Below are 17,710 nucleotides of genomic sequence, written 5' to 3'. Positions count from 1 at the left end.
AAGTGGGCAAAGGGTATGAACAGACACTTTTCAAAAGAAGACATATATCAGGCCAACAAAATATGACAAAATGCTCATCATCACTGGTCATCAGAGAAATGCAAATCAAAACTACATTGAGGTACCATCTCATGCCAGGTAGAATGGTGATCATTGAAAAATTTGGAGACAACAGATGCTGGAGAGGATGTGGAGAAATAGGAAAATGTAGTGTCTTGATGGGACGATGAGTGAATTAGCTTTTCTACTATTTTTCCTTGATGATTTACTGTAATTATATAATTTTTTCTTTATTTAAGTATTAGTGACTATGCAATTTATACAGTACTAAGATATACAGCCATAACTTTTGACATATAAGGTGATATTTTTTCCTACTAATGTTTAAAATAAATTTTATTGTGTATATTTAAGGTATGGGCCACATGTTATGAGATACATATGGGTAGTAAAATGGTAACTATAGTGAAGCAAATTAACATCCATTATCACACACAGTTACGCATTTTTCATATGCGTGTGTGGCAAGAGCATCTAAAATCTATTCATTCAGAAAAAGTCCCAAATACAATGCAGTATTTTTAACTATAGGCCTTATGTTATACATTAGGTCTGTAGATTTGTTTATTCTAAATATCGGATGCTTTGCATCTGTTGACCTAAATCTGCACATTTTCTCCCCACTCCCAGCCTCAGACCTTGGCTTTGTAATGACAGTTTTACTCTCTATTTCTGTGTATTTAATTTTTCAGAGTCCACATATAAGTGAGATAATTATATATGTTTGTGTCTGACTTATTTCACTTAGTATAATATCTTTCAGTTTCATCTAGGTTGTGACTAATGGCAGGACTTCTTTTTTAAGGCTGAATAACATTTTATTACATGTGCATGTGTGTGTAGACAAACAATTTCTTTATAATTTTCCCATGTTCATTGTAGCATTATTCATAATAGCCAAGATATAGAAAAATCCTATTACTTTTAGAATTGATATTTATGAAAAGAGTTGAATTACTGTACTATCAATATGCTGAATAAATCAAATCATCCTCCAAATCCAATTGCATGCCTTGACCAGTTTGAAGCAGGAATAATATATAAAAGAAAATAATATAAATTCTCTCTACACCTTTCTCTCTTTCTCTCTCTCCTAGATCCCTATACCAGTCCAGAATTTTACTGGCTGCATAGAAGTTATAGAAATAAATAACTGGAGATCTTTCATTCCATCCAACGCAGTGAAAAGCTATCACATTGACAATTGCAGGTACAATAGCAGTAGTGATCTTTCAAACAGCCTGTTCAAATAACCACACAAAAAGGTATCACTTCTAACTGAAATAATCTAATCAAGTCGGTAAAATACTTCCTTTTGTTTTTGCTTCACATTCCCGCATTCTACTCTCTTACAGATTACTGAATTTTAAGCTATATCCCAATTAAGATGGACCATTAATTATAAATGGTATCTTCTTTGTGATATATACATATAGCATCCAATAAATAATCAGTCACAGTCAGAAATCATCATCTATCAGAGTTAGGTTAAAAGTTAAGCACGCTAACAAGCATGCCTGTGGTATACTGTGTAGAGTGCGCAACTACATCCTTTCTCCAAATTATCACTGTCAAAGAGTTGTCTTGGTGCTTCAGTTTCCATTATTGGAGTCGTATCAGACTCTGCATCTGGCTACAGAAATCCCCAAACGTGGCTTTGAATTGAGTGAACTGAAGAGATAGCACATTTCAGACAATATTAGGCATTAATGCATTGCTACGAAGTGGTTAAAATTTTGTTTTTAGGCCGGGCGCGGTGGCTCAAGCCTGTAATCCCAGGACTTTGGGAGGCCGAGGCGGGTGGATCACGAGGTCAAGAGATAGAGACCATCCTGGTCAACACGGTGAAACCCCGTCTCTACTAAAAATACAAAACATTAGCTGGGCATGGTGGCGCATGCCTGTAATCCCAGCTACGCAGGAGGCTGAGGCAGGAGAATTGCCTGAACCCAGGAGGCGGAGGTTGCAGTGAGCCGAGATCGCGCCATTGCACTCCAGCTTGGGTAACGAGAGCGAAACTCCGTCCCAAAAAAAAAAAAAAATTTTGTTTTTTTCCCTGATATTGTTAAAAGGGAACTCAGACACTTAAAATGACCCTTTATAAAAGGGATCATTTGCGGAGTTTTGTGGTAAATTAGAAAAGGAGAAGATAGCATGGTGAGGCAGGATATTTGATCACAGGAAAGCATAAAAGCTCACATATTCATGTGAGAAATGCAAATCAAAACTACAGTGAGGTACAGTGAGGTCATATCTTACTGTAGTTTTGATTTGCATTTCCCTATTAGTGTTACTGAGCATCTTTTCATGTATATATTGTATATTTGCATATCTTTTCTTGAAAATATTTTTTGATTTTTTTTGTCCATTTTTGAATTGGATTGTTTAGTTTTAGGAATTTTGCATATATTCTAGACATTAATCCCTTATCAGATATATAATTTACAGTATTTTCTTCTATTCTCTGAGTTGTCTTTTTACTGCTGGTAATATCTTTTGATGCACAAATTTTTTTAGTTTTTATGAAGTCTAATGTCTTTTTTCATTGCATGTACATTTGGTGTCATATCCATATTCAAGAAATAACTGCCAAATTCTATGTTATGAGCCTTTTGCCCTGTTTTCTACTAAGAGCTTTAAAGTTCAGTTTTTTGAGTCCATTTTTAGTTCATTGTTGTATATGGTGTTAGTTAAGAGTCCAATTATTTGGGCCATTCTCTTGCATGTGGATATCCAGTTTCTCCAGCACCATGTGTTCATAAGACCAAACCATTCTTTCCCCATTGAATGGACTTGACACTGTTTTCAAAAATCATGTATGTTAGGGTTTATTTCTGGTCTCCTTATTCTGCTCCATAGGTCAATATGTTGGTCTTTATGCCAATACTAAAATGTTTCAATTACAAAAGTAGCATTGTAATTAAATTTTGAAACAGTAAATGTGAGATAACTAATATTACTATTTTTCAAGGTTGTTTTGCATGTTCAGAGTACCATGAGATTCTACATAACTTTTAAGGTGGACATTTTTTATTTCTGAAAAAAGAAATCATTGGGATTTTGCTGGGGACTGCGTTGAATGTGTAGATCATTTTTTTCCAATTCATAAACCTGAGATGTGATTACATTTATTTATGTCTTTCTTTCAGCAATATTTAGTAGTTTCCATTGTAGAAGATATTCAGTGCCCTCGTTAAGTCAACCTAAAGTCAATTATATTTCTACACACTAAGCATGCACAATCTGAAAAAGTAATTACAAAATCAATTTTATTTACAATACCATCAAGTAAGTTTGGTAAATTGAATCTTCAATTTTTTCTCTTAATGCATCTAACTAAAGATTTGTCAATTTTGTGCAGTTTTTCAAACAATCAAATTTGTTTTCATCAATGTCCTCTCCACTTTTGGTTTAGCTTGTTCTTTCTTTTTTAGCTTATTAAGTTGTAGTTAACGTGTTGAATTTGAGATCTTTCTTATATTTTAACATAACCATTGATGACACTAAATTTCCCCCTTACCACTGCTTTCACTGCATCTCATACATGTTGGTGTGTTATATATTCATTTTTATTTATCTCTATTTACAACTTTCCATTATAATTTATTCTTCGATCCTTTGATTGTTAAAGTGTTGTTTAGTTAACACAAATTTATGAATTTTCTGGTTTGACTTCTATTATTGATTTTCAACTTTAACTTTTGTGATCAGAAAAGATAATTTATGTTATATAAGTTGTTATGTTATATAAGTTATATAAGTTGTTCCTTCTATTGAAACTTAATTTGTGACCAAACATATATTCCTGGAAAATGTCCCATTTGCTTTTAAGAATGTGTATACTCTTGTTATTGCATAGTATGTTCTGTGTCTGTTTGTTGGATCCAGTAGGTTTATTGTGTTAAGTCCTCTATTTCCTTACTTATCTTTTATATGGTGGCTCTATTAATTATTGAGAATGGCTATTAATGTCTTCACTATTATTGTAGAATTGTCTGTTTCTCCCTTCAATTCTGTCAGTTTTTGCTTTAGGTATTTTGATAATCTGTAATCAGGTATCTTATTGTTTATATATATATATATTATATCTTCTTGCTGTATTGAACCTTTTATTAACATATAATGTCCTTCTATGATTTTAACAATTTTAAATTTAAAGTCTATTTTATCTGATATTAAAAGAGCAACCCTTACTCTCTTTTGGTTACTATTTGCATAGAATCTTTTCTTCCATCCTTTCAGTTTTAACATATTTAATATTTGTGTTTTTAAACTAAAGATAATCTTCAGTAGAGAGGACACAGTTGAATCAAGTGTTTTTATCCATTCTGCAGGTTTCTCTCTTTTTTAAGAGTACTATAGTTTATGATTAAAATAATTGCTAAGAAGGGATTTACTTCTGCTATTTTGTGATTTGTTTTCCTTATTCCTTATAGCTTTTGTGTCTCATTTTTTACATTACCATCTTTTTGTGTTTAGTTTATCTTTCATAGTGAATTATTTAACGTGTTTTCTAATTTTCTTTTGTATATATTCTATAGCTATTTTCTTTGTGATTACCATGCAAATTAACAGCCTAAAGTCATAATACTCTAATTTGAGTTTATAACAAACAAAAACTCTACTCCTTTAACAGCTCTGTTCCCACTCATTTTGGTTGTCGAAGGCATAAAATTACATCTTTATACGTTGTGTGCCTCCAAAAAACTAGTACTTTGTGAAATGCATTAGTCTTTTAAATTATATAGAAAACAAAATATAAAGTTATAATAATACTAGCTTTTGGAAAAATTTTAATGTATTCATCTCTTTAATTATTTAGAAAACAATTATCAGAAATTATTACAAAACAAAAAGTGCATTATAAATCATTGTTACAATAATGTTAACTTTAACAGCTGTCTATGAATTTACTCTTACTTCTTCATTCAACATCCAGTTATGTCTAGCATCTTTCATTTCACCCTACAGGATTCCCTTGAGCATTTCTTGCAAGTAGTTTTCTTAGCTTTTGTTTATTTGGAAATGTCTTAATTAGGACCTAACTTTTTTTTTTTTTTTTTTTTTTTTTTGAGACAGAGTTTCACTCTCTTGCCCAGGTTGGAGTGCAGTGGTGCAAACTTGGCTCACTGCAACCTCTGCCTCCTGAGTTCAAGCAATTTTACTGCCTTAGCCTAGTGAGTAGCTGTGATTACAGTTACATACCACCATGCCTGGCTAATTTTTTTATTTTTAGTAAAGATTGAGACTAGCCTGGCCAACATGGTGAACCCCAAACTCCTGACCTCAGGTGATACATTTGCCTTGACCTCCCAAAATGCTGGAATTACAGGCGTGAGCCACCAAACCCTCCTCTACCTAACTTTTGAAGGACTGTTTTGTCAAATATAGAATTATTGGTTTACAGTTTTTTTCTTTCAGCATTTTGAATATTTTGCCTTTTTGTCTTCTAACCCACAAAATTACTGATGAGAAATCTAATAATTTTATTGAGGATCCTTATATGTGAAAAGTCATTTTTTCTCTTGCTGCTTTAGGATTTTCACTTTCTCTTTAGTTTTCAAAAATCTGATTATAATATATATCCATGCAGTGCTTTTTGAGTTTCTCTTACAAGGAGTTTATTAAAGACTTCTCAAATCTTTTATGAATCCTTTCCTGGGCATGGATGGCCATTTTAAAATTTTCATCATATATACAGTTAGTTATTTTTGAATGTTCTAAACTTTAATGGCTAGATTCCAAAAGCGTGAAAAGAAATAAATAAAGAGGAGAAAAATAGTTAAAGGTTAGGGGAGTAACAACAGTGGAGGGAAGTGTGTCAATTACCACCATCTATTTCACTGATCAGCTCTATTATCAGAAGCAGTAATCAGTGATCAAAGCACAGATGTCCAACATGTAGAAAACAGGATCCTTTTGTCCACCGTGGCCCTCACAAGCTGTGTAAAGATTGCTCCAGCAATTGCTCCAACATGCACATGCTGCCAGCCACATGACTAAGGAGTGAGGGGAGGGGGTGGGTACATAATACTATTTTAACAACTAAAACTGACCAAAGTTAACCACATTCAATTTAGGAGGCTTTATCTGGAAAGTTGCAAACCTTCAGTAGACTTCACTCTTTCAAAATAGTTACTTCAAAAATATTCTGCCAGTACAACTGTTGTCTAGGTGGGGAGACAGATTTCTACTGCTCCCTACTCTGCCTTATTTCCTTTATTAATTCTTATAAAATAAAATGATGAACTCAGGATATTTTCACATAAATGCAACATAGCATGTTTTATGCAAAACAGTTTTACTTTTCCAAATAAAATAAACAGTGACAAGAGTGACACTGTTACATGTTTTCAGCAAAGATATTTAATAGCTTTCTGCACATGGCTAGCCAGTTGTCCCAACACCATTTATTAAACAGGGAATCCTTTCCCCATTGCTTGTTTTGGTCAGGTTTGTCAAAGATCAGATGGTTGTAGATGTGCGGTGTTGCCTCTGAGGCCTCTGTTCTATTCCAATGGTCTATATCTCTGTTTTGGTACCAGTACCAAGCTGTTTTGATTACTGTAGACTTGTAGTATAGTTAGTTAGAAGTCAGGTAGCATGATACTTCCAGCTTTATTCTTTTTGCTTAGGATTGCCTTGGCTATGCAGGCTCTCTTTTGGTTCCATATGAAGTTTAAAGTGTTTTTTTTCAGTTCTGTGAAGAGGGTCATAGGTAGCTTGATAGGAATAGTATTGAATCTATATATTACTTTGGGAAGTATGGCCATTTTCATGATATTAATTCTTCCTAACCATGAGCATGGAATATTTCTCCATCTGTTTGCATCCTCTCTTATTTCCTTGAGAAGTGGCTCATAGTTCTCCATGAAGAGGTCATTTACATAATTTGTTAGTTGTATTCCTAGATATTTTATTCTCTTTGTATCATTTGTGAATGGGAGTTAGCTCTTGATTTGGTTCTCTTTTAGTGTATATTGGTGTATAGGAATGCTTGTGATTTCTGCACATTGATTTTGTATCCTGAGACTTTTCTGAAGTTGCTTATCAGTTTAAGGAGATTTTAGAGAAATTGACTCCAGATGGATTAAAGACTTAAACATAAGACCTAACACCATAAAAACCCTAGAGGAAAACCTAGGCAAAACCATTCAGGACATAGGCATAGGCAAGAACTTCATGAATAAAACACCAAAATCATTGCCAACAAAAGCCAAAATAGACAAATGGGGTCTAATTAAACTCTAGAGCTTCTGTACAGCAAAAGAAACAATCATTAGAGTGAACTGGCAACCAACAGAATGAGAAAAAATTTTTGCTATCTACCCATCTGACGAAGGGCTAATATCCAGAAGCTACAAAGAACTAAAACAGATTTACAAGAAAAAAACAAACCCATTCAAAAGTGAACAAAGGACATGAACAGACATTTTTCAACAGAAGACATATATGAGGCCAAAAAACATATGAAAAAATGTTCATCATCACTGGTCATTAGAGAAATGTAAATCAAATCCACATTGAAATACCACCTGACACCAGTTAGAATGGCAATCATTAAAAAATCTGGAGACAACAGATGCTGGAGAGGATGTGGAGAAAGAGGAACACTTTTACACTGTTGGTGGGGGTGTAAATTAGTTCAACCATTGTGGAAAACAGTGTGGCACTTCCTCAAGGACCTAGAAATGGAAATTCCATTTGACCCAGCAATCCCATTACTGGGTATATATCCAAAAGATTATAAATTGTTCTATTATAAAGACACATGCACACGTAGGTTCATTGCGGTACTGTTTACAATAGCAAAGCCCTGGAACCAACTGAAATGCCCATGTCCGATGATAGACTGGACAAGGAAAATGTGGCACATACAAAACATGGAATACTATGCAGCCATAAAAAAACGATGAGTTTGTGTCCTTTGTAGTGACATGGATCAATCTGGAAACCATCATTCTCAGCAAACTGACACAAGAACAGAAAATCAAACACCGCATGTTCTCACTCATAGGCGGGTGCTGAAAAATGAGAACGCATGGACACACGGAGGGGAGCATCACAAACTGGGGTTGGTTAGGCGGGACTAGGGGAGGGCCAGTGGGGTTAGGGAAGTTGAGGAGGGATAACATGGGGAGAAATGCCAGATACAGGTGACAGGGGGATGGCGGCAGCGAACCATGTGACGGGGGATGGCGGCAGCAAGCCACATTGCCATGTATGTACCTATGCAACAATCTTGAAGGATCTGCACATGTAACCCAGAATCTAATGTACATTTATATATATATATATATATATACATATATACATATGAAATTACTGAATCAAAATTGAAATTATTTCACCTGATTATATTTTGCTAGAATTAGAATAAATCACTTAGAAACAAGGTTTAAAAAAAAAGGATATTTAATAGCTAGATTCTCATATGTGCTTCTGCATTCAATCTGTCCTATAATTATTTTGCTGAAGTTGTTGGAGAAATTCTGGCCTCCCAGCACATATATATTTGGAAAAGACAAAAGTGTTTTAATAGACTTTTCAAATAATTTAGAGTACGCTTCTTTGATATTATACCAAAACTTGATAAGTAATAAATTGTTAAAGGCTAGCAGAAAAGTAGAATGTAAAACTCAATCAATGGGCATTTTATACTCATACACAATTTTTTACTGCCAAAATACTGGTCTCCTGAGTTATTCAGCTCTACCAAATATCAACATATATGTTTATAAAATATTTAAAAATCATATTTGTTAATATTCCCTCTAATCACATCAGAAAAGGTTGTAAGTAGTATATAGCTATCATTCTCATGATGGTGGATAAGACTTTCCCAAAATTTGGAAATTTTTTGATAGTTTAAATTTTAACATTGGCAACAAATCCTGCTACCTGTTTCATTTGAAGTGAGAGACCCAAAGTTCTCAATAACTTAGGAATCAATAGAATGTATCTCAAAATAATAAGAGCAATTTATGACAGACCCACAGCCAATATCATACTAAATGGGCAAAAACTGTAAGCATTCCATTTGAAAACCGGCACAAGACAAGGATACCCTCTCTCACCACTCCTATTCAAAATAGTATTGGAAGTGCTGGCTAGGGCAATCAGGCAAGAAAATAAAGTGCATTTAATTAGGAAAAGATGAAGTCAAATTGTCTCTACTTGCAGATGACATGGGATTGTATATTTAGAAGACCCCATTGTCTCAGCCCAAAATCATTTTAAGCTGATAAGCAACTTCAGCAAAGACTCGGGATACTAAAGCAGTGTGCAAAAATCATAAGCATTCCTATATGCCGATAACAGACAAAGAGACAAATCATGAGTGAACTCCCATTCACAATTGCTACAAACAGAATAAAATATGTAGAAGTAAAACTAACAAGGGATGTGAAGGACCTCTTCAAGGAGAACTACAAACCACTGCTCAAGGAAATAAGAGAGGACACAAACAGATGGAAAAACATTCCATGCTCATGGTTAGGAAGAATAAATATAATGAAAATGACCATACCGCCCAAAGTAATTTATAGATTCAATACTATCCCCACCAAGCTACCACTGACTTTCTTCACAGACTTGGAAAAAAACAATATGGAAGCAAAAAAGAACCCACATAGCCAAGACAATCCTAAGCAAAAAAAAAAAAGAAAAGTCGGAGGCATCATGCTACCTTACTTCAAACTATACTACAAGGCTTCAGTAATCAAAACAGCAGAGACAAACCAATGGAACAGAACAGAAGCCTCAGAAATAATGCCACACATCTACAACCATCTGATATTTGATAATCCTGACAAAAACAAGCAATGGAGAAAGGATTCCCTATTTAATAAATGGTGTTGGGAAAACTGGCTAGCCATATGCAGAAAGCTGAAACTGAGTCCCTTCCTTACACTTTATACAAAAATGGATTAAAGATTTAAACTAAGACATATCACCATAAAAACCCTAGAGGAAAACATAGGTAATACCATTCAGGACATAGGCAAGGGCAAAGCTTTCATGACTAAAACACCAAATGCAATGGCAGCAAAAGCCAAAATAGACAAATGGGATCTAATTAAGCTAAAGCGCCTCTGCACAGCAAAAGAAACTATCATCAGAGTGAACCAGCAACCAACACAATGGGAAAAATTGTTTGAATCTACCCATCTGACAAAGGGCTAATATCCAGAATCTACAAAGAACTTAAACAAATTTACAAGAAAAAAACGAGCAACCCTATCAAAAAGTGGGCAAAGGATATGAACAGCCACTTCTCAAAAGTAGACATTTATGTAGCCAACAAATACATGAAAAAAAGCTCATCATCTCTGGTCGTTAAAGTAATGCATATCAAAGCCCCATTGAGATACTATCTCATGCCAGTTAGAATGGCAATCATTAAAACATTAGGAGACAACAGATGCTGGAGAGGATGTGGAGAAATAGGATTGCTTTTACACTGTTGGTGGGAGTGTAAATTAGTTCAACCACTGTGGAAGACAGTGTGGCAATTCCTCAAGAATCTAGAAATAGAAAGACCATTTGACCCAGCAATCCCATTACTGGGTTTATACCCAAAGGATTATAAATCATTCTATTATAAAGACACATGCACAAGTATATTTATTGTGGCACTATTCACAATAGCAAAGACTTGGAACCAACCCTAATCCCATCAATGATAGACTGGATAAAGAAAATGTGGCACACATACACCATGAAATACTATACAGCCATAAAAAAGGATGAGTTCATATCCTTTGCAAAGACATGGATAAAGCTGGAAACCATTATTCTCAGCAAACCGACACAAGAACAGAAAAGAAAACACCACATGTTCTCACTTATAAGTGGTTGTTAAACAATAAGAACACATGGACACAGGGAGGGGAACATCACACACTAGGGCCTGTCAGCGGGTGGGGATTAGGTGAGGGATAGCAGGGGGTTGGGAGTAGGGGAGGGATAGCATTATGAGAAATACGTAATATAGATGACAGGGTGATAGATGCAGCAAACCACCATGGCACATGTATACCTATGTAACCTGCACATTCTGCATATGTACACCAAAACTTAAAGTATACAAAAAAGAAAATATCTACCCAAACCTAAGAATGTACAGCTGTAGCTTGAATGTCAGTTGTCCTTTCAAGTAAAACTCTGTTCCACAAAAAGTAGCAGCTACTTATATTACATCAAAAATGGTTCATCCTCCTCCTTGAGCCAATCATCTTACTCCAGCTTTAGGACTTTTGACCTTACCCTGGAGTAAAAACAAAAGTCCTATGGCAGAAATACTTTATGCATTACTCCCCTTTTCATCATACATATTATTAAAAAGGAATATAATTCATAATTTGTGATTTAATAAAATTAATGTTACCAAGTATATTTTTAAATTTTTTAGAGTGGTAATACTATATTTAATACAGTTGGTGCCACTGTTTTTATCACACGAAACCATCAGTAGTTTTATCCACCATTATCCTTGACAATAAGTGCACATATAAACACAGTGAAAAAGTCAAATAACATTTAAATAACCCGCAGATCACACTATGAGAATTGAAGCTCTCTACTAATTTGTCTGGTAGCTCTGTTTACCTGATAATTACAGCAAGGCTCATCTGGACAGATGGTCCTTGGAAGTCTACATGTGATGCAGGATTTTATTACAGGGAATGTAGTCCTACTTTAACATTTGATATTAATTATATCACTGAAGTTCTGTTATTGAGAAGCTAAAAGACCTGCATGCCTAAAGTAAGGTGACCATCACCACAAATTATAGATCTCTTGCTTGATGCACAGTGACACATTTTTAAAATTTACCAAAATATTTAAATTTTTAGAATAGCAGGATCTATTTCCTCACTTCTTTGCCATCAGCTTTATGCTGATGATAAAATCTAGCAATAGTTCTTAATATAGCATTGACAGAAATTGATTCACCAATTTGGTATTCTGGGTTTTGTTTATTTGATGGTGGGGATTGTTATTTGGCTTTATGTTTGCTTGAATCATTTTACCAAGGTTTTTTCCAACAGTAGAATTGATACTGACTGTATCTGTGTATATGAAAAATACTTCCACCTTTGAATTAATTCTTATAGCATTTTCTATCTGTATTTTATAGTCACCTACATTTAATTCACCTGTGTTCATAATAATTAGATAGAATATACCTCAGGCACAAAAATTTTATCATCACATATTTGTTTATGTCTTGTGCCCAAAATATGAAAGGTTTATTTTTTCATTCAGGTAGAATAGACAGGTATCAATGTAATATGACATTAAGAACAGCTAAATCAGTTATTCTACGTCTAGTTTCTCCCCTACAGAAGCAATCATGTATAATCTAATGACTCTCTGAATAGGCCTATTAGAAATAGAACACTGCAAAACATGGAAATGGATGCTTAAAAAGGTAATAATTGAGATAGAATATGAATATTTGTAAGTCAGCAAAAAGAATGAAATACATCTGTGTGCATCAATATGGATACTTTTTTAAAAAATACTGTGTTGTAAAAAAAAAAAAAAAATAGCTACAAGAAACACCCCCTTTACATACCTTTACATACCTTTAAAGCTACCTTTTATCCAAGCACCATCTTGCCCTTTATTACACATTCTCATGTTTTTCCATATAAGGATAACTACTCTGGACTAAGTTTTATGTTACCCTGCTATCCTCTTTTAAATAATTGCTGTTTCAGGAAGAATGTGTTATGGTAATGAGCAGAAGTATTTAAATACAAGAAAATTGATTCAGAAACCAAAGAGGAGAAAGCACCAGAGATCATTTTTCAATTTTATCCCCCACAAATCATCTCAAAATGTGATTAGAATCACTAAATTGGACACTATTTGCTTTCAAAAGGGAGTAAGTCGTAAAGCATACAACTTGTTTTTATACATTTGTATACACAAACATGCATTTTAATGTTTGTATGCATATATGTATTTGGCTACTCTTTAAATATTAGGAATAAAGTGACCAGTTTTGTGAAGTCATAATTTTCCAAAATGAATTGAGCCTTTATTCTGTGTGCAAATTCTGTCCTTCCCATTTCATGAGGAAATTTAAGATTAAATGCAGAGTTTTTGTTATAGTCTCTGCTTACATTTTTAAAGTAAAGTGACATTTTGATATTATTAACAGTCTGATTCTAAAGCTTAGAACCAATCCTACAGAACTGTAAGGAAGAACAATGGTGCGGGAACCATACATTGCATGCTGGTTGTGCTACTTATTTCCTATGTGACTTCATGGTTTCTTCATCTATAAATGGTGATTATAGAAATAATATTGGCCACGGAGTATTGCATGATTTGATGTTCATTTTTCTCAGTCCTCAAAATGGGGCCAAATATATAGCATACAGGTTATCATTCCAGGTTATTGTTACTGTAATTGTTGTTATTTATCATTTTTAATGATAAATCACTTATTTTATCATTTATCATTAAAAATATTTTATCACTTTATCATTTTTATCATTTTATCATTTATCATTGTTTCTTCTCAACCTGAAAATCAATATAGTCCCTTTTCCTGAATTTTTCCAAAAAGAAACTCCCCTCCCACAAAATTTGGTTGGGGAAGGGCCAGGAAGAAGGGCTCAGATATTTCAAAAAACAGCACAACAAAGCACAGATGTAAATATATATATATATATATATATATATATATATATATATATNTATATATATCAGCTATCCTTGGTCTTAGAAATACCTTGACTACTCTTACCTCAAATCTTAAAGATCTGCTCTTGGACTCAGCCCCAACCTTATTCCAAGTTCTGTGCCCTCCCCATAATCTGTCCTCAACTCATTATTCCAGAAACCATTAACCCCTTGCTCTCTAGCAACTTAATTTATTTTCCTTTATCATAGGAACAAGAACAATTAACTTTCATAATATTGTTTTTTAAACTTTTGGACCATGCCCCAGGACTAATCTTTTCACTATTAAATGTTCTAACATAGTATTTCACAAACTAAAGGCTATTTCCAAAAGTGATTTAAGATGTTTCTCCGTGTTACACAGATTGAATCACAACACATGGTTAATATGCTGCAACTCCAGAAGGATTGCCTCTGCCATGTTACACAGATGGGAACTAGAGAGCTTAACTGTTGGTTTTCTGGAAGTGGGTTTGAGTTAAGCTGTTGTATTTCTATGGAGAGGACTTAAAAGTCAGATACACCAAGTTTCAAAGTTCAGCTATGTTGCTTACTATTGACGTAACCTTAGGAAAATTACTTAACCTCTCTGTACTTCAGTTTTCTTACCAACAAAGTAGAGACAGTAATATTGGTAATCATAGGGTTGACATAAGGAATAAATAAAATTATGTATAAGCCATGCATTTAGCACAATGTCTGGACACAGGAATTATTTCAATTTTGTTCACATATAATCAGCCATCTTCACATATGTTTGACAATATTCCCAATAAATTTACAAGAATAATTTTCTAAGAAGAGTAAAACTTTTCATAAGAAATCCAAAATTCCTACCTTCACTGTTTAAAGTATGTACTTTTTTATTTCATTAAAGAAAGTGAGAATACACTAAAAAAAAAATAAAAAGAAATAGATACAAAGATACTTAAGAGCAGAGTACAAATACAAAATTCATAGATTTTTGTTATGTATTTATTTCTATTCCAATTTGACTTTTTAATTTTGCATGTTTTTAACTGAAATATAGTTTCACTTCCCTGCACTGTAGAAGTTTCCAGTGTTCTATTCCTGTCTTATTTAAATCTTTGTGCATTGTATGTTTTCCTTGACAATTGAAAGCCATCAATATTTATATTTTAAAATCTATTTTAATACTTGGGGAATGAAACATTCAAGAAAATGAAACTATTTTTATTTTTGTAATTAAATAGTTAGCCTTTACTTATACAAATATAATCCTATATGAACTAATTTGAAATGAACCATTTTCAGATATTACTATTTAAGAATACATATTTTATCATAAAAATAAAACAATTTTTCATTTTGTAATAATAGCATTCATGATAATGTTCATGATTAGCAACAGCCCTGTTAAAACAATTGCATATATTTAAAACTGTAGTGACACTGATAAGAGCCATATCCTCCAGTGCCCTCAGGCATCTGTATATTGTACTACCCATATATATAATATATATATATACACACACACACATATACATATGTATATGTACATACGTATACATGTATATGTGTATACATATATATATATATGTATATGTGTATATGTATATACATACACACACATATATTATTTTCAGTATCTGCTTTGGGTATTATCAGATGGCAGTCTTTCAAATACTTATCATGGCCTTCTGAATAAAAGTTAAATTCTCTACTAGCTTTGCAACAGAAGAGCTTATACAGCCCCTCCATAATATACAATTGTCCCCTAGAAGTAGTTGCCAGCCAATGATAATTTGGCTCAGTCTCCTCCATCCCTCTTGCATCTAGGTGGGGCTACAGAGCTAGTCCTCATCAGTTGAATGCCAACTAAAGTGTGTGACTTTTGGCTTATGTTTACTAAATGCATTTGCTGCCACTGAGGATGAGGAAGACTTCAAGGACACAGGTTATGATTGAAGCTTCTGAAGTTAAGAAAGCTATTTCTAGAGTCTCCCCCCAAGCAAAGAATTAAGAAGTTATAATGCTAGAAGTAACACAGGCTCATAAAGATATGTTAGTGAAATAGAAGAGCCAGCTGTACCAAAGACCAAATCAAAGGTTGCTCCATTTCCTCCAAGTATATTGTTCATATCACCTCAGGCATCTATCATTACTTTGAGAGGTAAAGGTATAAAAGGAAAAAAAAAATAAAGAAATAGAACCAGCTTTAGAATTACGCCAAAGAAAGAATATCATGTGTTGTTATTAACATGTATCAGACTAGATGCAAATAAATCAATGCTTCCTACATTTTGAGACAAGTATAATTTCAAGAAAACCACAAACCTAAGTCAAAAAAGCCTGTAACTATAAAAGGACACCTAGGCCCCCAAATTTATACTAACATGTAAATATTTACAGTATGTGAATGCTCTGCATTCTCCAAGGAGTATATACTGCCCCAAAACTCTCTTCAGATACGCCTGGAGGCCAGGTGCACCTAGGGCCAGGTGCAATGGATGAGAAAGTTACTCCCCAAGAGAATCAGCCTAATAAAAAAGCTTTATAGCATAATGCAGAGGTGCACAGCATTATACTACCATTATAATATCATCATTATATTATCTATTATAGTGTAATGCTTTGCACCTCTGCATTATGCTGTAGTAATGAATTAGTCACTTTTTATTATTGCTATGCAGTCCTGTTCCTCCATTTCTGTATGGGAATTTTGTGCAGCTATCCTCTCCCTGCTCCGCCTGTTTATCTCAAGGGTGGTGGAAGAATTGTCTTTTACTTTGTGGTTCTGCAGACCTAAAAAAGCCACAGCCATATGGAGGGAATTGGACATCACCCAGAAATCATTGACACTGATCTGGATGCAGTAACTGGATGAGATTGCCTGCTATATCTTTTGGGAAGGGGCTGGATACATTCTGTATGAGAGAAAGGGAAAATGCATGGATATTTAGTGGCCAGCGGAGCAGCCTGAAGGACATACATCTAGCTGTCCACCAAAGCTATGTGGAGCTTTCACTAAAGGCAGAGGTTCAGACAGTGGAAACCTTTTCTAGTCTTCTTACCTCTAAGTCAGAGGTCACCAAACTGCAGCCACAAGCTAAATTCAGTCTACCACCTGTCTTTGCAAAGCTTGAGAAACAATATTTTTAAAATTTTTAAATGTTTGGAAAAATAAGAGTAATATTTTTTGACACTTGAAAATCAAATGAAATTTAAATTTCAGCATCTATAAATAAAGTTCTACTGGAACATAGCCACCCTAAGTCATTTACATATCATCTATTGTTGCTTTCAGCTTACAACCACAGTTGAGTAGTTTTAACAAAAATGTCTGACCCACAAAGCCTAAAACATTTACTATTTGGCTCTTTATGGAAAAAGTTTGTCAATATCTTGTGTAAGAACATAGGACATAGGCCAGGCGCGGTAACCCAGCACTTTGGAAGGCCGATGCAGGTGGATCACAAGGTCAGAAGTTTGAGACCAGTCTGGCCAATAGTGAAACCCCGTCTTTACTAAAAATACATAAACTTAGCCAGGTGTGGTGGTGTGTGCCTATAATCCCAGCTACTAGGGAGACTGAGGCAGGAGAACCACCTGAACCCGGGAGGTGGAGGTTGCAGTGCGCCGAGATCACACCACTGCACTTCAGCTCTGGTGTCAGTGTAAGATTCTGTCTCAAAAAAAAAGAAAGAAAGAAAAGAAAAAGGAAAAGGAGAACATAGAACACAGACCTAGTTCTCAACAATGAAATATGAGGAGAAATGAATTATTCCACTTATGACTCAACATATGAGAGATGAATGATTCTTTGGACTCTCTATGTTCCCTCTTCTTTCTCGCTCACCTTCTGGCTGGAGGAAGAGGATTCTAAGGCCCTCCCCAAAAATTTTATCATAGGATGGAAGTTTCCTAAAATCCTATCTGTTTTCTCAGTCCCGTTGAATATAATCACCAGCATTAGAATGCTAAGTTA

General features: G+C 34.2%; 1 protein-coding gene across 1 annotated transcript in view; it reads left to right on the top strand.

Annotated features, from left to right (window-relative positions):
- Positions 1 to 17,710, top strand: part of LOC108301579 (eyes shut homolog) — a 1,388,593-nt gene that overhangs the window by 809,133 nt on the left and 561,750 nt on the right. Inside the window, exon 19 of the mRNA XM_017524691.2 lies at positions 1,158 to 1,270. Coding sequence (XP_017380180.2) covers positions 1,158 to 1,270 — 113 coding nt within the window. The remainder of the gene's footprint in view (positions 1 to 1,157; positions 1,271 to 17,710) is intronic.

This window comes from Cebus imitator, unplaced genomic scaffold (genome assembly GCF_001604975.1).
Source record: "Cebus imitator isolate Cc_AM_T3 unplaced genomic scaffold, Cebus_imitator-1.0 Scaffold36, whole genome shotgun sequence".
NCBI classification, from domain to species: Eukaryota; Metazoa; Chordata; class Mammalia; order Primates; family Cebidae; genus Cebus; species Cebus imitator.
The sequence above is the reverse complement of the archived record's forward strand: the minus strand, read 5'-3'. Positions and strand labels throughout refer to the sequence as shown.